The sequence below is a fragment of the Phodopus roborovskii genome, unplaced genomic scaffold (assembly GCF_943737965.1).
Source record: "Phodopus roborovskii unplaced genomic scaffold, PHOROB, whole genome shotgun sequence".
NCBI lineage: Eukaryota > Metazoa > Chordata > Mammalia > Rodentia > Cricetidae > Phodopus > Phodopus roborovskii.
In genome coordinates, this window is record NW_026126639.1 from 1,371,672 (window position 1) to 1,394,353 (window position 22,682).

Genomic DNA, 22,682 nt, shown 5'->3' on the forward strand with positions numbered 1-22,682 from the left:
GGGGGCAGCATGCAATGGTGGCATCGTGGTCAGCCCTTCTTAAGCCCTCAGTACTGGCTCACCAGCCCCGGATAGCAAGACCAGTTCTATTGTGTTGCACACAGGTGAGGCTCATGCCTTTGTTAAGGGGTGGGTCCATCTTTTCTGCATGCAGGGCGAGCTCTCTTGCTGTAGTATCCAGTGAGAGACAGGATGGGCCAGTGAAGCTGAGAGATGACTCAGCACAGCATGGTCCCAAAGACCCCTTGTGCTAACATGGGCCATGGGCATCTTCAAAGACCCCAGGCTACAGCAGGACCATGACCTAGACATGGCCATTGGCAGCAGCTAGGTCCCAGATGTCTCCAAAGCCCAGTAGTTGCACAGGCCACCCACATCAGTATTCCCCCAGTGGCAGCAGAGCCCTAAGGCACCAACATGGTCTCTGGTAGCTGACCAGACCCTGGGAATCTCTTGGTGGTAACAGGAGACATGACACCAACCCAGACTTCTGCCACTGCAGGGCCACAGACCTAGACATTAGTCTAGGCTGCAGCCCATGACAATATGTCTTCATGGCCAGCCAGATCAGTATGGTCCCAGCAGTGGCATGGTCCTTTGAGAACAATATGGTCTGATGTGGCTCACTAGACCCCAGTCTGATAGGGGAATATGTATATTTATCTTATTGGTTGATGAATAAATAAAAAACACCATAGCCAATGAGGTAGGAAGATAGGCGGGACTAGGAGACAAGAAGAACACTGGGAAATGTAGGCAGACAGAAGATACAATGTGAACTGGGAAGAGAGGACACATATGAGTTCTCCAGTAAGCCTAGACCATGTAGAAATACATAGTTTAAGAGTAATGGGTTAATAATTAAGACAGGATGAGCCAATAAGAAGACCTAGCCACAGACCAACTGTTTCATTTGTCAAAGTTATTGTATGTATACAACACCATGATTGCTTTCTCCTGGGTCTTAAAAACATGCATCATGAAAACAGAAAGTGCTTCTCCAGATGCTGGTTTGCACCCAATTAACTTTTCTAGAAATCAACACATTATGTTTTCACAAATGAAACAGACACCCTCCAACTTTTGCAATTATTTAGATATAAAATACCAATAAATGATGGACTCAGTTCCTTCCTCTTCTATAAAGAGCATTACTAATTTTATCTAAGCATGGATTTTGAAGAAAAATGCTCTTTATTTTATTTGTGTGAGATAAAATCAAGACACACAAAAGAAATTAACATGAAAGACAAATGCCCAGGCCTTTGTTCTTTCCACTTACTCTCACAATGGCCCAGAGATGACCACCTGTGAGATTGCAAACATCTCCTTGGTCCCTCTGGTAGTGAATTCAAACATGTTAACAAACACATACATAGGACATTAACTTATCAAGTTCAATTTCACATGATGGAATACAAGACACAAAGATTGCCTTCTGTGTTTTTACTGTTGACATTTGAACTCCTTGAAATTCTATTGCAATGGGATTACAGCTTTCCTAGTGACAAACTATTATGTATTCTATTAAGTTTAGAAACATAACAATGCTAAATGGGAAACTGAATCACCTGCAGGTTTCCCTGCCTCTTCCCTCATTCCTCTCGTGCATGTCTGTCTGCTGTGCCGTGACCACAGCCTGATGAGAATAAAAATCAGAATAATAGACCATCTGCCCAGGCCTCATGGGCACCACTGGGAAATCCCCAAGGACTGCAATGCCTATGTTTTCTGGACTGCTTTCCCCGAGAAGAAGTGTCAAGGAAGAACATGTGCTTTTAGAGTGAAACACTACCTACTTCACAAGGAGTGAGTCCCAGGCGCTAGGTATATGTATGTGAGCGCAGAGGCCTGGAATATGAGAGACATCAGACCCTCCCCCAAGGCTATGGTCACATGTAGTTGTGGGTGGTGGGAACCAAACTCAGATCCTGTGCAAGAGCAGAGCTCATGCTCTTGACTGTGGAGCCATGGCATCTGTGCCCCTGAAACTTTTCTTTTATAAGACACACTCACTGATTCAGCAAATTAAAACTGCAGGAAGCCCTCCAGTTAAGTTTCCTACTTCCTCTTTTTGCTATTGTTTGGGTTTGGCCAACCCACCCCATCCCAATGGCCCCAGGTGTTAAAATCCTAGTCTTCAGCAAGATGCTGTTGAAAAGTGGTTGAAGCATTAAGAGTTGGGGCCCAGAAAAAGAGGTGGGGCCTAGAAAAAAAAAGCAAGTTGGGTCCATTTTGGTAAGCCCTTGAAAGAGATCCTAGCCTAAGTAAGGTCAGCAAATTCCTTTCTATAGGTTTCTTTCCCAATGTGCTGCATAGACACAGATCCAGAGCAGAAAGGATGAGTTAATCATGGCCTGAGACCTCTGGAAGCATGAGAAAAATAAGCCTTTCCTTATGTGGATTGGCTACAGTTCAAGTAACAGGAAGCTGTCACCTTAGCCACCATGAACATCCCAGTCCCCTCACAGGGCTTTAAAAATTCTGCCTGCCTTCATTCTGTTCAAGATAGATATTTTCACTTTACTATGTATTGACCTTCATCCATGACCTGCTCTTCCATCATCCTTCCAATCTTTAGGGATTTGTGTCATTTCATATTATTGACTTTCAAGGGAAGAAAAACGAGGAACCGAAAGAAATAGCTTTGACCATGCTATTAACTTGAGCCACAGCTCTAAAACAACAGACCAGCGTTTACTCTTTACAATCTCTTCATTCTTCATCAGTCATGAAATAAGATGACCTCTGTATCAGTTACTTTTCAGTGTTGTGATAAAAACACCACAAATCAATGTGTACAAGAAAGTGTTTATTTTTGCTTATGATTCCAGAGGGATAGAAGTCCCTCATGACAAGGAGGTATATGGCAACAAGCATCAGGTGTGGTGACTGGAGCAAGGAGCGCAGATTTCACATCCTCAAAGCACAAAGCAGAGAGCGAATCACAAGTAGGGTGAGGCTTTTAAGGCTCAAAGCCCAGCCCAGTGATGCACTTCCTCCATTAAGGATGTTCTCCCTAATCCTCCCCAAGGAAAGTTATCAATTGGAACCCAATGTCCAAATGCCTGAGCCCAGGAGGGACGGTTCTCAATCAAATTTGTTTTTTGGATGCCTTAAATTTTACGAATCCCAATTTTATAGCAATAGTCACTCTTTAAAGCTTTCTACGTGTTTTTTCACTTGTTTGCAGGTGGGGAAGTATAGAAGACAGCAAAGGACAAGGATCAAACCACCTTTTCTGGCTTGGTAGCAAAGGTCACCTTGCACTGAGCCATCTAGCTGGCTCCTCTTTAATGGTTTTACTCTAAAAATGATTTTGGAAATTAATTACCCAAGTGCTCTGAGTAAAGAAACAGCCTGAATATGAGGAAGGAGTCTTTTGAGAACGCCTGATCTGCAGCTATCCTTTATTCTTACGCTATAGTTTATATTATTATCAGTAGTCCACCTTGTTGTAGAACCCAGGGCCTCCCACAAACTAGGCAAGCATTGTAACAATGATACATAACCTCCTCTCTACAAAGGGCCTTGGAAAGGACTGGATTCCTCAAATATTTGCTTTTAAGAATGAGTTCCTTTACCAGATTGGAAATCCTAGGAAAACTTCCAACCATCTTTGCTGCATGGTTTTAAATAACCTAATTAAATTTTTCAGTGCTCTAAACAAAATGATCAAGTATGTGATATAAGTAATGTAAGAAGGGACTGAAAACAAGAGAGGACACATTAATGAGAAGTCTAATTTTGAAGCATCATGTCTAGACCTTAAAAATAATAGTTGACAACTCCTAAATAGATAAAGAGGTAGGATAAATTGAAACACATTATTTCAATGCAACAAAACCAAGATGTAAATTTTCAGCTCTAAATAACTCCAACAAGGAAGCATAAACTCAATTAAATAGTGTTTCAGGAATGGGGGAGTTTAAACGCTATTTGAAGATATGTGAGAAACTCACACTTGTTTTGATTGAGTCAAAACAGAAAAGGCTGTTTGCAAATAAAGACAGATTTAAAGTTCGGTGTGGCGCCACCAGAGTCTTCCCTAGGAAAATTTCAAGTGCTACCCCAATGTTTCAGAAAATGTTATCAGTAAATATTTTTATAGTGTGTAAAATAATTTTGAGGTCCTTAAGGATAAGAAAGGAGTTCCTATAATACCTCATATTATTCAAATGAAGCCAAATGCACACGCTGTCTATGGTCTTGTGCAGGCCCATAGAAACCTCATTATAGCTTAGTTTTCAGTTCTCCATCCTTTTCAACCTCAGGACTTCTGTGCATATCCATGCACTTGCTTTCCTTCTCTGTGAGCTTTATCTCTGGAAGTTCAGGTCCTGAAGAGTCAGTTTCCCCGGGGAGTTGGCGCTTCCTTATAAGTATTAGAATGAAGACTGCTGGGAAGAAGCTTGATCCTCTTAGAGCTGCTGGCAATCCAAGGTAAAAGCGCCTATTGAAAACAATTAATCTGTATTAAATCTTCACATGTTCAGTGAAAGCCAATTTTGTATATTCTCACAGATTATTTATTCTTCAAAAACAATCAGGTGATTTATTATGCTGACAAATTTATATAATCTACTTTGATGAGCTATTCTTTTTGTTAAGATTCAAACATTTCCAACATACAAATTTAAATGCATTTATTTAATTTTGATGATGGTTAGTGTATATTGTCAACTTGACTGAATAAGGATCGTTATAGAGACACATCTCTGGGTGTGTCTATGAGAATGTTTTCACCTAGATACAATGACAGAAGTAGTTTTGTCCTTCCACACTGTTACTATGGGCATGCCAGTCTGAGAATGGGACAGTGGCCACCCCCAACCATACACGCTTGGGAACAGGGCAATGGCCAGCACTTTTCTCTTTTAGAATCTTCCAGCGTCCTCCTCATCCAGAAACAGAGCAGAGAAGCCCAAAATTCCCTCTGGCTGAAGTTGCATTAGGAGCAAGAAGGAACCCAGTGCAGTCTGTAGCAAACAACCTTTCTCTGTGGACTTCCTTGGGCCTGCTGTCCTAGAGGACCAGCAAGGTGATAGCGAAAGTCTGACCCCTGGGTATGGGGCAGCACTGAACCCACACTCCTTAAACTATACTGTTGGTGACAGGGGCCTGTGTAATGCTGGGAGCAGTGGGACCATGCCCACGCTGCTTTTATTCAAGCAACAGCAAGGAAGCAAGACAACTGGATGTGCCCAGATCTCAAAGGCCAAGGATCCCTGGCTTGCTGGTTTGCTGGGAGATGTCATTCTGTAAATATGTTTCTTGTATTGGTTAATGAATAAATCACTGTTGGCCAATAGGAAGGCAAGATAGGCAGGACCACAATACAAGGAGAAGAGAGGATGTAGTAGGGAAAAGATTCAAGATGGAAGACGGAGAGAGCAGAATGCCAGCCCCTCTCTCCAGTAAGATGAGACCACGTGGAAGTACTTAGATTAATAGAAATGGGTTAATATTTAAGACAGAGCCAGCAGATAAGGAACTACTAACTGGCCAACAGAATTATATCTAATACAGAGTCTCTGTGTGTTATTTGTGGCTGGCACAGCTCTGGGACCAGGCTGGTGGAGAAACTACTCATAACACTGGTTCTTGAGGGTAATGGCTTCAGTTATTTCTATGTGGGGCAACCTCCTCTCCCTTTGAAGCACTCTCAGTTTGTGTGTAAGACAATCATTCTACTGACATATGCTGTGTTCATGGAGCAGCCAACCACTAAGTGTAATGGAGTTATCTATGGCTTCCTGGAGATAAGAGTGTTAGTCAAATACAGATAGCAGGTTCCTTCTTAAGACAGCCCTGGGCCACAGCACCCAAAATGTGTGGTTAAATTGCAAAGGCAGTACACCAATTCGGGGTTATTGGTATCTGGATGCAAGCATCACAGGGCTTTGAACTTTCCAGGAGCTAGAATTCCAGGATCCGTTCTGCTTGAATATCCTGGGACCATCATGCTGACTGCTACAGAAAGGGAGTCCTCTCTGCCTTAGGTACAGGCTGGGAGGAGCTGAGAGAGTTTGTCCCCACCAATGGCACCATTGTCTCCAGTCTCTGGATCTTGCTGTCTTGTTTAACTCCAGTGTTCTGCCATGCTAGCTCAGCTCAAGATTCAGCTCTCCCCGTATTGCTCCAGGGCATCTACACAGACTCCATGCTTCCTTTCTGGCATACTGTGAAAAGTTAGGTGAGGATGAGGAAAGCCACTCATGCTTATATGTATCAAGCACTTCAGAAATAATTGGGAAATAAAAAAAATACACAAATAGGGAAGTTATACCTCCCATGTGCATTCTGAAAATGAAGCCAAATGCAATCTTATCACTCGAGAAAATGTTAGATATGAATGAGGGCATTTTACGAACTACAAAAGTAGGTCTCAAAAATTATCTTTACCTTTGTCTGGAATGGTGACTCAGCATTTAAAAGCACTGGCTGTTCTTCCAGTGGACCCAGATTCAATTCCCAGAACCCACATGGCAGCTTAGAAACTGCCCGAAATTCTATCTCCAGGAAATCTGACACCATCACACAGACACACATGCATGCAAAACACCAATGCACGAAAAGTAAAAATAAATAAATCATTTAAAAATTATCTTCACCTGAAGTTATGTATATCATATATCCTGCATGCCCCTGGCTTGCCACATTTCAGAGTTCCCCAGTGTAAACAGGTTCTGTCTATCAAGGCACCAAAGTAAATAGGTGCCGGAATGCCAGCTGCAATGAGGAGAGAAAGAGAAGAAACCAATTAACAGGGAGAAAAAAAAAAGAGGTGTGCAATTGTATTTGGAAGTACTTCCCTTTCTCCCTTAAAAAAAAAAAAAAATTATGAATCAGTGGCCCTACACTTATTTTTTGAAATTGTAAGTCAATGTAATGTTTATAGATGCTAAGAAAGTGTCCATTGAGTTTATAACCATGAGCTTCAGGTATTCTCTGAAAATGTACGCCTCACACTGTTTTTCTACACATCTAACAGAAACATTTTCCTTCTCACTTTATGCTTGAATCTACTAAAAGATGAAAGGTGTAATTAAGTTCGGGTGAGCTCTTTTACTTACCTCTCCGACTAACTACAAGTTGCCATTTTTAAACACAAGGGCCTGTGAACTATAGTTGAGGGTAATGAGCATATTTATGTTAAAGATGCCGCAAGCTCATCAGAATTTCCTGGATATAAACAGTTGGGATATTGAAGAAGATCCAGAGACAAATTATCTTCACCTCTCTTATTTACCATTCCTTGCCCCATCCCTGTGTCTGACCTTACATCATGTGACTATCACACGAAGCCTTTGGGGATGTTTGAATTAACAGGTTGCTAGCCTCCACTCACCCAAACACTAAGAATGCCATCAGATTCCATCTGAACCCAGAGAAGAGAATGCCATGCTTTCCTGTCAACAACATCCTAGATAGATTTGAGAAGTGCCTTTTTCATGGTTTCCTTTGTTCTCCAACTATAAAACTAGAACCATGTTGGAACCAGATATTTAGATGACCCGAATCTATGTCCCCACATTATGGTGACTCACATTTGATTCCAGAATAAAACCACCTATTCCCTTTAAGGTGAGAGTTGTGCTTTGGGTTGAAAAGAGAAAATGTATTAGTTTACTAAGTATTTATATTGGTCTGATACGGAGGGAAATTGTTCATACCAAATATTCTTGTGCAAAATGCATGTAATCCAATTCCAAGTGACTTCTCTTCAGACTTGATACACCTGAAAAATACATGCACACATATAAAAGTTCATCATGCAAACCCATATCTGTACTAGCATCCTCCCATGACTGTTATATTTCATGACCCTGATGGTTAAGTTTTTCATCCTGAAGCGAAGATAATAGAGCTCTACTGTTGGGTGCACACAGAGGAAGTAGACTATGACTTCTGAAAGCTGTCCTCTGTCCTCCACACATCTAAAGTGGGGTGGAACCCATGTAATGGTTAGACACTGGCTGCTAACCAAGGTGCATAGTTTCCTGATTACCATGGTGAACACCAGGCTATCCCCAGCATAACTGACCCAAAACTTTGAAACCACAAACCAAATAAATCCTTCTTCTCTTAAGTTGTTAACCAGGTATTTTGTCATGTTGATAAAAAATAACTAATCCTTACTATATAAAAATTCAAGATAAATTTATCGCACAGATAAAAAAAGGGAGGCTCTAACTAGAAGACCTAAGTTCAATACCCAGAACCTAGAGATATACATAAAAATAAATTTTAAAAAGTCCAATTCAGTGGCATGCATTTGTAATCCCATCATTCCCATAGTGAAATGGGAGAAAACAGAATTGCTTGGGAACTTGAAAACCTTGTACGATGAAATAATATACAGCCAGAACATCAGGAGACACACACACAGAGAGAGAGAGAGAGAGAGAGAGAGAGAGAGAGAGAGAGAGAGAGAGAGAGAGAGAGACCCTGCCTCAAAAACATAATGAATGGAGAGAACTGATTCCCCGATGTCTTCTGACCTCCCCATGCTCTTAGTGGCACCCAGGAGCCCACACCACACACACACACACACACACACACACACACACACACACTACTAAAAAAAGGAAAGAGAGAAGACCAAAGAACAAGTTACTTATTACCTCAGAAGAACCATATACCCAGGGATGGCTGATAGAGAGTAGATGAAACAGCCAATCAGAGATATGATTAAATAGTACTGCAGATTGACAGTACACTCGGGGCCTTTCTTACACAGCCCAAGGACTGCAGACGAGTTCCCTGAAGACCGAATGCAGCTGCAATTTTGAAACACCTGTCAAAAAGCAAAGTGTCCTGTTTAAGGCAGAAAAAGATTGGGCATAACCCTTCAGTACTCTCTGCAAGGCCAGCTAGATCAAAGTGGAGAGTGGAGGGCCAAAGACGGACGGGTGGCTCATGGGAAGAGCACGCGCCTACTTTGAATGAGGCCCCTAGTTTGAACACAAACACTACTGAATAAAAAATACAAAGTAAGTAAAATGGACGTCCCTTCCCCCTTTATTTCCATCTCTTTTTGATATTTCAGAAGTCTGCTATAAAATATAAAGGGGTAGATTTTCTCAAAAATTGGTTATGTTTTTCTTTTCTAAATGCATGGGGTAATTTGCAAAAAAAAATAACAAAAATTAATTATCCTGAATGCACATTTTATTTTACTTTATTATTTATTTGTATGTTTGCTTGATATTCTTTGTGGGTATCAATGCATGTGAGTATGTATGTGTGTGCATGTGCATGTCTATGTGTGAACATGTGTGTACCATGAGTTACATATGGAAGTTAGGGGATAAATTATGCAACTAATTTCTCTCCGTCTACAATGTGGGATGTAGTTCTGGTGGTAAAACCTGGTGGCAAATGCCTTTACCCACTAAGCCAACATTGTAGTCTGCACATAACCTTTGGAAAAGTAAATGAACACTACTCTGTTTTGTGCTAGCCTAGTACTAAGTACGCACACAAAACGTGTTTTGGATACATAAAGAATAGTTAGATGCTTACTAATAACATCGTGTCTCCAAGAAAAGAATTTACTTCTACAATAAAGTCAATTCTTTTCTTAATTGTTATTTAAGGGTCTGATTAGTAATCAAAACTTATATTTCATTTTGACTATCAATCAGCTCTGTAAGTATTATTTTGGGGGATTTTTTGAGACATGGTTTCTCTATTGTTTTCAAGCCTATCCTGGAACTCTCTCTGTAGACCAGGCTGGCCTCAGACTCACAGAGATCTGCCTGCATCTGCCTCCCGAGTGCTGGGATTAAAGGTGTGAGCCACCAATGCCTGGTCCCTCTGTAGGTATTATAACATGTTTAATCAAGGGAAAAAATTATTAAATCTTCATCTGTTAGAGTATGATGCTGTGGGGCTGTGCAGATGGCACAGTCTGAAAGTCCTGCTCACACACGAGGACCTGAGTTCAGATCCCAGCACACATGAGATGGATGTTGAGTGTAGAGGATGTGCTTGCAACACTGCTGCTCTGTGGTGGGAACACGTGACCCCCTGGGGCTCACTTGTCAGGCAGCCTAACAGAATCAGCAAATCACAGGCCCCTGAGATCCTGCCTCAAAAGCACCAAGAGGATGGAGCTGGGAGTCAGCAGCCTAGGTTGCCTTCTGGCCTCATATGCATATGCACCTGTGTGCACACACACATACACCCACAATAAATGGATAAATAAACGAAAGGAGCTCGTGATAGGAAAAGATACGTTTTCTCTCCACCTCAACTGCAGAGCTAGTTTGAGATCAGCCTGGGCTTCTTGAGACCCTGTGTCAAAAAGGGGCAGATTCTGTCCAGAGTGCTTTAAAGGTCTGGTGTTAATGTTTATTTATGTGTGTGCTTCTATATCTGTGTGGTCTCGAACACGTGCATGAGGGTGACTGAGGAAGGCAGACGAGAGTGTCAGTGCCAGTTGTGAGCTGCCCGATGTGGGTGCTGGGAACCGAACAGGTCCACTGGAAAACCAGGAAGTGCTCATAAGAGCTGAGCTAGCTCTCCAGCTCATCCTGAGAATTCTAACTCCAGTCATTGGAACAGTGGTCTCCACTGCTTTGAAATTACAAACTAGTTCTCAGACTCTGTCGAGGTTTTATATAATACCTAAAAATTACAAAGTCGAATATAAATATATAAAAGAGATTTAGTTGTTCATAAAAATATATTAATCTATTTTAAGCACAAGCTAATTTTTGCTTTTTAGCAGATGCAGGAGTAGATACCACGTGATATCACGTTAATATACTACACAGCCCAAAACACAAAAAGGGTGTTTACCATGTTGATTCCTGTTCCGACAGACTTCTCACAGCCGGCAAGGCAGGCTGACATGTATGCTAGGCCATTGTCTCCACACACTGGATCCCATGTTTTGGTTAAGCAGTCACACTTTGTGTTGCAGTCATCAAGGACCTTATTCTCCACATATAATGACTGTTGAATTCTGGAATGATTTTAAATAATGTTAGGGATACCAAAAAGCCACCCAGACACTTTATTTTCTTCTCTTATCCCCATCTCAGTATACACACAGAGAGAGAAAGAAAGAGACAGGGACCAAGACAGAGAAACCTTTCATCTCCCCCCCCCCAGAATAGAAACAAAAATCAATTATCCTAATATCAACGTGTGGTCTCTGTCCTACGTTTTGGCACACAAGTCATCTGCTCCAGTGGTCACATACTGCTGTTTAATTATTGCAGAAATGAATATGACGTGTCCACTCCATAGGAAGGCACTGTGCTGTCACAGGTAAAAGTGGGGATGTAATCTCTCATTGATGAGCATGACGGGAAATAATGAAAGAGGGCTGGCTTCACCAAAATCTGTAATTTCCATTCATAAAACAAATGCCATCTTTAGCCACCAAAACAGAGTGGCTTGAGTAACCTGACACCCTCTTCTGAAACACATTGTGGCCAGCACTTACATCGGGATTGAAGGAGGACACTGTAAGAGTCTAGAGGCTGAATTCAAACCCTGTCACTCAACCCCCTTGTGAGGTGAGCGTGGCTGGACATGGAGTCAGGACATTTCTACTCTGGTGCGGTTGAAGTCATTGTCTATAAATTCACAAATGCCCCCTGAGTTTCAATGTCTACATGTACCAAGTGAAAAGAATCAGTCCTGTCTTAAAAGATAAACAAGGCAGATTATATATATATATATATATATATATGTGTGTATGTATGTATGTATGTATGTATGTATGTATGTTTGTGTGTGTACTTATATATATAATTATGATTTTATAACACAAAATCTGACTACAGAGTGTACAAGATATAACTGTACCAGTGACCTACATATAAATATATTCTTAATTGACTTACAATGTATTAGACACAATTGTAATAACTTTGAGCCCATTGTAGAAACCTATTGTTGATGTTTTTTATTAGCTATTCATAACAACCTATGGAGGCTTACAGGCCTGTATAGTCAAATTTTAAAGGTATCTGTTGTGGGAGTATAAAATATATGGATAATTTAGGCTACAAATCTCTTGGTTATTTTCCTTTATTACATTTTAAAGTAGATTATGATATCATGGTGAATATATATATATATATATATATATATATATATATATATATATATATATTGAATCATAAACTTACTCACAGGTAGTCCAAAGATCTTTTTAATAAGATTACAACTTATATGGCCTGATACAAGGATGATGAGTAGAAGAAAAATACAAGAAAGCCATGCATCACTGCAACTAAGTTTTAATAAAATAATCTTGTCATACACGATCATTGAAGAAAATGGATTAGCCATTGCAAAGATACTATGGTCTTCATTAGGAAACAGCATACCCTTCATAAGAGGTAGTTAAACCAGCAACTGGGAAATTGTCACAGGTCCACATGAAGTTGAAGAAAGATAGAAGATACTCAATCAGGGATAGGCAGAATGCTATGTATGCAGCTTTCTTGACAGTAATCTTGAACTTCTTCATAATCAAGCCACCAATTATATATCCAACACATATTGGGGGTAAATTATAAAGACCTATAAACATGAGTAAAATACCATTAAGAAACAGCAAAAAAGTAAATTTGTCTAATACATCTTACTTAAGAAACTATTTAGCTCTAATATAGAGTTATCATTATACAGACAGGCTCACACATTAAATTTTAAAAAAAAAGATTTTCAAACGTCCCATAATGTCACTTTAAAAAATACTATTACTACTTATTGAATCATTTGCAGCAGGCTGCATGTATAAGTATCACAGAGAGAGAGAGAGAGAGAGAGAGAGAGAGAGATGTATTTGATAACAGATATTTCATGTTATTTCTATCCAGTCTGTTTGTTGGGAATTTGACTCAGCTCAAGATGATTTAGAAGGTCACAGTTAAGTCCATACTTGAAAAGTGCAAAGCATTATACGCACTGTTGATGTTGTCCATCAGTCTTCCTGGCTGGTGTTCCTTCCCCAGGCAAAAATGAAAGCAAAGAAGAAAATAGAAGAGAAAATTCCAGCCAGGTAGCATTCATATAACATTTGAGAGAATTTAGCCCATTCTTTGCAGTACTATACCATTACATTTAATTTTCTACATCTGAGGGTAAGGACTGGGATTTGGTAGGGGCTTCTACAAAACTCGAAGCAATGTGAATATAATAAGCCTATGATCATCAATTATCAGGACTAAAAAGAACCCAGAAAAATCCAAAATTGGGTAGTATCCACGGATTTAGTGTACTACCAAGGAAAGCAGAGACTGGCTGCCCAAAATCCTCGGACACACAGGGGACCAAGTAACTGAATTAGGAGTATTTTGCAAGGCAAGAACGGAAGCCCTGAAATAAAATCTAGAAGTAAAATACAGAGTTCCCATGAGTTAAGTCAATTCCTCTTTGAATAAACATATTGCCTCTCAAAAATTGACTAATATGGGTATCCCCCAAGATGCCATACTGATAACAATTTCCACCTGATTGGAGAGAGAATCAAGAGGATATTTCTGACCTCTTCCTTTTCCATTCCATTCTTGATTCCCCTGGAGACTGGAAAGAAGAAATTTACAAGAATATCCTAACATTTCGATTTTGTCCTAGTCTCCGGGTCACATTGTCTTGCTGTTTACCGTGCCCTTGGGGATGGGGATAGTGCTTATCATGTCCCTGTGGGATGGAGAAGGTTTACTAAAGAAATAATGAGACCTCATACCTATGAGAAAGACTATCTCTGCGGTTGATTTTCCATATTGCTGTTCCAGATACTTAGGCATGAAGGTAAATGAATTGATAAATGCATTGAACTGGAGCACACTTATAAGGATGAAAAGCATGTAAATTGGGTTGCAGGAGAGGCTCTTCATGAATGGCAAGAAATCTGAAACAAGAGAATGCCAAAACCATTAAGCTAACTTTCCTTGAATTTTGTGTCCCACTGTTCTCCTAAAATCTCACAAATTCATTGCTGTGACACAAGCATATTTGACAAATATTTACCCCCTGGGGCTACAGTTCCATATTATTTAAATTGCTTCTGAAAGTTGGTGATACAACTGGTTATTTAAGAGTCAGAACCCAATTATCTCATTGAGCAAAACTATAAGGAGATGGAACCACATCTATGGCCATACACTTTCATTTCCTTTTCTTTGTTTTCCTTCTATTAATATCCTGTATTAATCAAACACTGATGCTATGGTCAGTCCTTTGTGCAGATAACTAAAAATTGATGAAGACTACAGGAATCACTCTGCAGCTCAGCCAACCCCAATATTCCTAAAGCCTTCTATAACACAACATTCATTAGAAGCACCTAGTGATATTTTTAAATATCTCAACATGAGCATCTCACTTTAAGGATTGGTGACTCATTTGGTGTATACCAACCACCTTCCAACAGACTTAACCAGAACGTCTCCCTGTTTAAAAGAGCAGAGACAAGTTTGTAGCCTGTCTCTAGGAAATGGATTTGATCGGAAGAAAGATAATGAACTTCACACTTAATAGTCTATTTCCTTTTCCTGTCTTCATGTTTACTATCTTGATTTTTTCTAATTTTATACACTCCTTAATAGAGCATAAAGTATAAATAAGTTTAGAAGGGCAGCATAATTAAAAAAAAAAATGGACTCTTGTGGCAAAATCCATCTTTATGAATGAGAGGGTTGCAGTAGGAACTCCCAGGAGTTTTGAACTCACCCTTGTTTGCTTACATCTCTGCTCTCCTAAAATGAGTATCCACAATTGACATTGATTTTTCTGTCTGTCTTATACTAGGTCCGTTCCTAGTTTTGAAACTCAGGTTGACCTGACAGGCCACACAATTGCACATAGCAAGCAGTATTAACTATTACAGGAGAATCATTAACATGACCATGAGTCTAAGAATACAAAAATCTCTGAAATGGCTACCACTAGACTGATAGCTGGGAAGCCAGCAGGGGACTGACTCGGACCCCCCTGAATATGGGTCTCAGCCAGAAGGTCTGAGCAGTCTAAGAGAACTCAGACAGTGGAGTGGAGCCAGGATGTATCCCTGATGCACAAAAGGACTTTGCAAACATATCCCCCATGGAGGGATAACTGCCTTATTCTAGAGATAGGAGAGAAGCCCTAGTCCCTACTTCATAGGACCTGTCAGATCCACATGACCCCAACTGGATGGCATTCCCCTACATATGGTATTGTGGTAGGGGGTTGGGAGGGGAGGGTGTTTAGAGTGCTTGTGAGACGGCAGGGAGGACTGGAGGGGAGGGAGGGAGGGAGGGAGGGAGAGGGAACTGGGATCGACATGTAAAATAATAAATTTAAAAAAAAAAAAAAAACGTTTTGACTCCAAAATTTAAGTTGAAGAACAAGTTACTGGGGAAAAGGATTTCTATTTTTGTTTCCACAGAAAATGAAAAGATGTGGATTCCTTCCAGACTAATGTGGTTTGATCACGCCAGACCACCTGAAACAGAGTACAAGCTGATCCTACATTCAAAACAGCTGGACAAAACAGCCCTACAGACTACAGCTAGGATATCTGAATCTTCTTCGAATCCCCCAAGACAGCGCCCCTTATCAGCAGGAAGTAGTTTGGAAAGAACTACGCCCAAATTCCCAAATATTGTGTATAAATGTTTGTTTTTATTTAATTGGACTTTGTTATATAAAAGAATAGGATAAAAGAAGGAGAAGAATCCCAGTTTAAAGACCCAGAAAAGAGTTTCAACAAAATCATAAGAGAAAATTTGCCCAACTTAAAGAAGGCAATGCCTACAGGAAGTTCACAGAACACCAAATAGATTAAACCAGAAAAGAAAGTCCCTCATATAAAATGATCAAAACACTACGCATACAGAACAAAGAAATAATATTAAAAGCCGCAAGGCAAAAAGAGCAAGTAAAGTAGCATATGGAGGCAGACCTATTTAAATTGCATCTGACTTCTCTGTGGAGGAGACTCTAAAGGCCTGACAGGTTGGAGAAATGTATTGCAGACTCAGAGACAACATATTCCAGCCAAGACTAATTTACTCAGCAACACTTTGAACCATTGTAGAAGGAGAAAACAAAATGGAGCCAGATTTAAGCAATCTTTATCCACAAATTCAGCCCAACAGAAAGAACTGGAAGAAAAACTCCAACCCGAGAAGATTAACTATACCCAAGAAAGCACAGGAAATAAATAAAATAAATAACCTCATACAAGCAAAACCAAAAGAAGGGAAACACAAACACACAACCACACACACACACACACACACACCATCACCACCACCACTACCATCAACAGCAACCTACTAATAACTGGTCTTTGATATTACTCAATAACAATGTACTTAATCCCCCAATAAGAAGACACCAAATGACAGAACTGATACAAAAACAGGATCCATCCTTCTGCTGCATACAAGAAACACAATTCAATGTCAAAGATAGACACTGCCTGAGAAAAGGGCTGGGAAAGATTTTTTCCAAGCAAATGGACCTAACAAACAATATGGTGTCGCCATTCTAATATCTAGCAAAATAGACTTCAAAGCAAAACTAATCAAGATAAATGTGGAAGGACACCTTGTACTCCTCAAAGGAAAAATCCACCAAGATGATGTTTCGGTCCTTAATATCTAAGCCCCCAAATGCAATGGCAACTATTCTTATAAAAGGAATACTAATACTATAATATAATACTAATACTATACTATAATACTAATACTATAATATAAAAGGAATACTAATAAAGCTAAAAGTCACATATTTAACCTTACACATTGATATTTGAAGACTTCATTGTCCTATTGTAACCAACAGAGAGGTCATTCAGACAAAAACTACACAGAGACTTACTGGAGCTAACAGACAGTTATGTACCAAATAGACTTAACAGATATGATCAGGAGGGTCCTTCTCTATGCTGTGAATATATGCTTCTCTTATTGGTTGATAAATAAAGCTATTTTGGCCAATGGATAGGCAGGAATTAGCAAGGAGGGAAATCCAAATAGGGAAAGAGAAAGGTAGCAGGCAGAGTCAGGGAGATGCCATCTTGCTGCCAAGGAAGAAATAGCCCAGGAATTACCAGTAAACCAAGATCACACGGAGATACACAGATTAATAGAAATAAGTTAACAATTAAGAGCTAGTTGGACAGTAAGAAGTCTGAGCCATTGGCCAAACATTTTGTAAATAATATAAGCCTCTGTGTGTTTATTGGAACTAAACGGCTGTGGGAAGAGGCAGGGCAGAAACTTTTGTCTACACAGATGCCTACATAACATTTCACCAAAACACAAATAATAAGCCTTCTCATCAGTTCATAGAATTTCCCCTAAAGTTGACCAAATATTTAGCCACAAAGCAAGTCTCAACAGATACAAGAAAATTGGAATAACTTCTGCTTCCTAACAGACAACCATGGATTAAAGATGGATTTCAACAAAAACAGAAATAATAGAAAGCTTCAACCTATAATCTATTCCACCTGCAAGATGGGGTAAGATATTGAAGGAGCAGAACCTGTGGGAGTCGCCACCCAATGGTTAGCTTAATATGAGACCCACATCACTAGAAAGAGCCCATGTCCAATACAGCCTGGATGACCAAGAACAGGAAGCTGGATAGTCCAAAAATCTACGATAGAAGGAAATCAATAAAAGGATTACTTAGGATATTCTTACATACCAATAGATCAGTGCCTAGCTGAATCACCATCAAAGAGGCTTCCCACTAGCAGATGACCGGAGCAAATACAAAGACCCACAGCCAAACATCAGGTAGAGAGCCCAAATTGGAGGACTCCCTTGGGTCCCTCCCCTTGGAGCTTGGGGAAGCACACAAAAAAACGGGTAGAAAGAAATGTAGGAGCCTGGGGGTTCAAGGACACCAAGAGAGCATGGCCCACTGACTGCAACTAAGTAGGGTTCCTAGGGACTCCCAGCGACCGAAAAGGCAATCATGGAGTATTCACAGGTCTACACTAGGTCATCTGCATATGTGTTGTGTTTGTTAGCTTGGTGTTTTGTGTGATGCCTAACAGTGCAAGTGACGGTGTCTCTGACACTTTTGCCTGCTCTCGGGACCTGTTCTCCTACTGGGTTGTCTCAGGTGGCCTTGAGTGTGGGTTTGGGCCCAGTTTCGCTGTATCATGTTATGCCATGTTCAGTAGATATCTCCGGGAACCCTGTTTTTGTTTGTTTGTTTGTTTTCCTGGAGGAACACAGAGAAGAAGTTCTGAGTGAGGGGAGGTGGATGGAACACTGGGAGGGAGGGAAAACTGTGGTCAAGATGTATTAAGAGTAAAAACTTAAGTTAAAAAAATAAACTTACGTTGATCTGGCAGACCACACAGGCACACAAAGGCTGTCAGGGTTAGCCTGCAGGAGAATTGTTAAGTGACCCTGATCCTAACAATGGTCAAGCCTCTCTCTGAACCGGTGCCGGTGACTGGCTCCCCAGCTATGGTCAGCAGAGTTTAAGGTAGATGTGTGATTAGTCGGTGCACAATGGTGTTGGAGGTTATGAGTGATGGAGGAAATAGAGACATCATCAGTGACGTGCTCCCCAGTGCAGTCCAGGCAGAAAAGCACAGAAACCCAAGAACATAATGTACTGTCACCCTCAATTGACAGGTGAAGAAATACCCCCTCCCCATGTGAGTAGAGACAACTAGTGACAAACTCTCTGAACTCAGCACAGCATGACAAATGCTACACTAACTGCAGACCCATCTAAACCAAACACAGGGATTAAAGTTTTCCTGTTTGCCTTTAGTGAGTCCACGCTTCTCCTCCGTGGCTCTTCCTTGGTGTTTCTCTTCTTTGTCACGTTTAGTCACATCCACGTTATCCTCCAGTCCTTCCTTTGGCAGTGTTTTGGGGATAAAGAAAAAGGGGGTGCTGGTGAGGATATTCACTCCTGCGCAGATCAAAAAGCCGACCCACCAAGCACCGACCCAGCGCGTATCCGTGGGAGTAATGGTCAGGTCATCTGTGAAGAAATACAGACAATTTATTAGTTTCCACCATTTCCTGTGTAAACTGTAGAAAGTTATTAAGAAGCATATACAAAATTTGTATATTCTATGTGAACTATTCATGTTTCTTTTTGTTCTTGTTTGGGCCTTGTACTCTGAACTCTGCTTCCTAAATGCTGGGATTATAGGTATCTGCCACCCCACAGGTTGAATTCGCATCTTTAGAAAAAGTGTCTGAGGTTGACATATATTAAGTAAAGTTAAAATTAAGAAGGCAGTCCTAGACTATTATGTATCATAACAGTTACAACGTCATTTTAAAAAGACAGAAAAGTATGGGAGACACGTTTAAGGAGCCAGCTTTAACCTGAGGTATTCCCATCTCACAGCATCACAGTGGGGGATGAAGGGGACAGGAGAGACAGTTCAGGGCTGAGAGTGACTGCTGCTCTGGCAGCCATGCTGACTTCTGTTCCTAGCACACACAAGGAAGCTCACTCCTGCCTGCCACTCTGATTTTAGAACATCTGAAACCCCCTTCTGACCTCAGCAGGCACCCACACACAGACATACACATTTGCATAGAGAAAATAAAGCATCTCATGGCATCCGATTTTTATGGTTTGTGTGATTGTATCTACCAGTATAGGTGATATATTTTTCCAGCAGTAACGACTGTTTCTGTCTGTCTTGTGACTTTATAAATTGGTGCTCATCACATAACAGAAATGTTTCTTTCATTATCCACAGTGACTGCCTCACTGAGAAAAACCTATGTGAGTAAATCTTTTGAGACCAAAGGTGAGGCTGAAATGTGCTGGGAGAGTGGTGGATTTTTTATCAGAACCTGACATTTCATCCTTGCTTCTGCTTCTCTTAGATCTGCAGGCTGTAAATGGTGATAATATGCCTAACTGAGGGTCAAAGGAGGCAATGGCATAGCAATCTGGAGCCTTCTCTCACCCTGTAGGAAATGGACCGTATAAATAAAATGTATTGTGTTACCTGTATTCACAGACCCAGTGTCTACATAAATGTTTGCACAGAAGGATCCCAACAAAAGTCCAATCAAAGGGCCGATGATCATTCCTGTTTCCAAAATCCCTGGAAGTAAACAAAGACAGGAAGTTACACAAAAATTTGCTCACATCAAAAAGCCTTGAGATTGGATTGTTTTTAATGTTAGATTTCTTTTCCTTCCTTTGCAGAGCTGGGCATCAAATCCAATAGTCTAGGCAAGTGTTTTACAATGGAGCTACACCCCACTACCTCAGATATTTTTATATTCAATACATAAAAATTTAAGCTTGGTATGTATGCTATGTGTACATATATATGTTACATGTACATATGTGTTACATGCATGTACTTTGGTTTCTATAAATACTGAGAAAGACCCTTCCACTGTTTCAATATAGAGTGACTCCCAGAAGCTCATGTGTTGTAGACTTGTTTCCCAGGTGACACTGCCAGGATCTGAGGGAGCCATTCCAATGCAGGGCATGGTGTTGAGTCCCCAGGTCATCACGAGTAGAACCACGGCCCCTTCCTCGTTCTGCTTTGCTTCCCAGTCACAAGATGAATGATTTTACCTCATCCTTACTTTCTCCATAATGAACTGCCTCTTGACAGACCTCCAAAAATGACAGTCCAGTGACATAGACCAAAACCTCTGAAGCAAATGAACCTTTCTCGTTATCAACCATCATCTCCGGTATTTACTAAAGTGATGGAAATCTGACTGACACAAAAGCTTCATCACTCAGCGTCACATTCCAAATTTTCTTTTATGCTGCGTTAAAGGTCAAAGCTGTACTATCATGGGCAGTCCGATCAAACCCATGAAAGTAAAAGCTCCTTTTGTTGCTTCCAGAGCCAAGTTTTCCAAGGGACTCTGTGATGCTTAGCTTTGTCAATTGGGCACAGCCTAGAGCTACCTTGGAAGAGAGATTTAATGAAGTGGGTTTAGCTGTGGCCATGTCAGCAGGAGATTGTCTTAATTAAGTTAATTGATGTGAGAAGACCCAGCCCACTGTGGGCATCAACATTCCCTAGGCAGCATGGGGAGAGCTGAGCACAATCGTGCAAGCAAAGACACAGCATGCATGCTGTCACTCTCTCTACTCTGGTGGGTGTAACCAGCTGCTTCAAGCTCCTGCTACTGGGGATTCTCTGTTGTGATGCAGTTCTTAACCAAGTGAACCCCATTCTAGCCAAGGTTAAATTTTCTCAATGAAACATGCATAGTTTCAAAAGCAGTATGACCTGTGACGAATTTCTTGTATTGTGCCTTCGTTAAAGCTCTTCTCTTGAAACTTCGTCCCAAAGAAAGAATGTGTCCTCATAACAGCACTTCTCTTGGATGCTACCCTGGTCTCCTTTTTTACTTTTATTATTATTATTATTATTATTCATTTATTTTCATCCTGACCACAGTTTCCCCTCCATCCTTTTCTCCTGTTCCCTCCCCCTTGACTCCTATCTACCCCCCTCCCCATCCGCTCTGGTCTTCTTTCTTATTTTTACTTTCATTTCCTTGGTCCCTTCCATCCTCACCTGGCTTCCTTGAAACCACCAGCAATCTCCCAACTTACCTGAGTTCAGAATCTCTGCTGAGCCATCCCTGCTCACAAAACTTCAACTTCCTGGCTTCTCTTCACTTTACACCTTGTCTTTTCCTCTTTCTCTGTGGTTCTGTGGGTTGGTCCTCCTCTATGAGCCTGAGTTCTCAATACCAAGCATTCCTGTCTTCTTTGTTCTCTCAAACACTCCCTGATCTTTGATGTCCTCTATCCAATGATTCCTGCACAATCTCCAACCTCCACTGGGTTCTTTCCTGTCCTGTGCTGTCTGCTCCTAGTCTCTCACTCTGCTCAGTCCCTTTCTAATTCTAACACACTCTCTTGGAACCTCCAGTGACCTCCATCATAAGTCACTATCCTCACTTTTGATATTTCCATTGATTCTTATGAGTTTCACACATGCACACATTTACTTCACAGACTTCGCAAGTCCACCCCTCCTCCCTTGTGACCTCCCCTAAAGAGAAGAAGAAGGAGAAGGAGAAAGAGGAGGAGGAGGAGAAGATACCAAGTCTAATTTGTGTTAGTCATGTTCTCTCTGAACCATGGTCAATCTCCCTGCGGCCAGCCTTTCAAGGAAAACTGGGTCATTACCCACCCCTATTCCTGCCAGGAACCATCAACTGTGAAGAGCTAGACTTCAGGATCCCTATCACAAATTTTAAGAGTTCTATTGAATGGCTTCCTCTCTCGACTGTTTCTTTTCTTGGGGGGGGGCTGTGGGGAGAAGAGGGTGTCACAGAAGCACTCTGTCTCTCATTCTCAACTGTGAGACTTCAGCCATCAACACCACTGCAAAACATTTCTTGTCCTTCACTCTCTGTGGCAGCATGGGTCATGGACTTCCATGTAGTTTCTGGGGGCAGCACAGGCCACAGACAACAACAAAGCCCTCAGATGCAGCATGAAACACAGACACCATCATGGCTCTGAGTTGGCAACACAGGCCACAGACAGCAACATGACCTCCAGGAGGCAACATGGGTCAAGGACACTAACATGACTTCGGGTGACAGCAGAAACCATGGACATCCACATAGCCTTCAGTGGTAACACAGATCAGGGACATCAACATGGCTGATAGAAGGTACACAGACAATGGAGATGCACGTGGCCTTGGGCAGCAGCGTGAACCA

General features: G+C 41.0%; 1 protein-coding gene across 1 annotated transcript in view; it reads right to left on the reverse strand.

Annotated features, from left to right (window-relative positions):
- Positions 1 to 2,795: 2,795 nt before the first annotated feature.
- The window catches only part of LOC127213110 (solute carrier organic anion transporter family member 1A5), a 36,124-nt gene continuing 16,237 nt past the window's right edge, over positions 2,796 to 22,682 (reverse strand). Inside the window, exons 6-14 of the mRNA XM_051173357.1 lie at positions 19,970 to 20,068; positions 18,757 to 18,978; positions 13,718 to 13,882; positions 12,354 to 12,549; positions 10,810 to 10,975; positions 8,628 to 8,800; positions 7,677 to 7,741; positions 6,615 to 6,732; positions 2,796 to 4,453 (exon numbers count right to left, since the gene is read on the reverse strand). Coding sequence (XP_051029314.1) covers positions 4,234 to 4,453; positions 6,615 to 6,732; positions 7,677 to 7,741; positions 8,628 to 8,800; positions 10,810 to 10,975; positions 12,354 to 12,549; positions 13,718 to 13,882; positions 18,757 to 18,978; positions 19,970 to 20,068 — 1,424 coding nt within the window. The 3' untranslated portion in view covers positions 2,796 to 4,233. The remainder of the gene's footprint in view (positions 4,454 to 6,614; positions 6,733 to 7,676; positions 7,742 to 8,627; positions 8,801 to 10,809; positions 10,976 to 12,353; positions 12,550 to 13,717; positions 13,883 to 18,756; positions 18,979 to 19,969; positions 20,069 to 22,682) is intronic.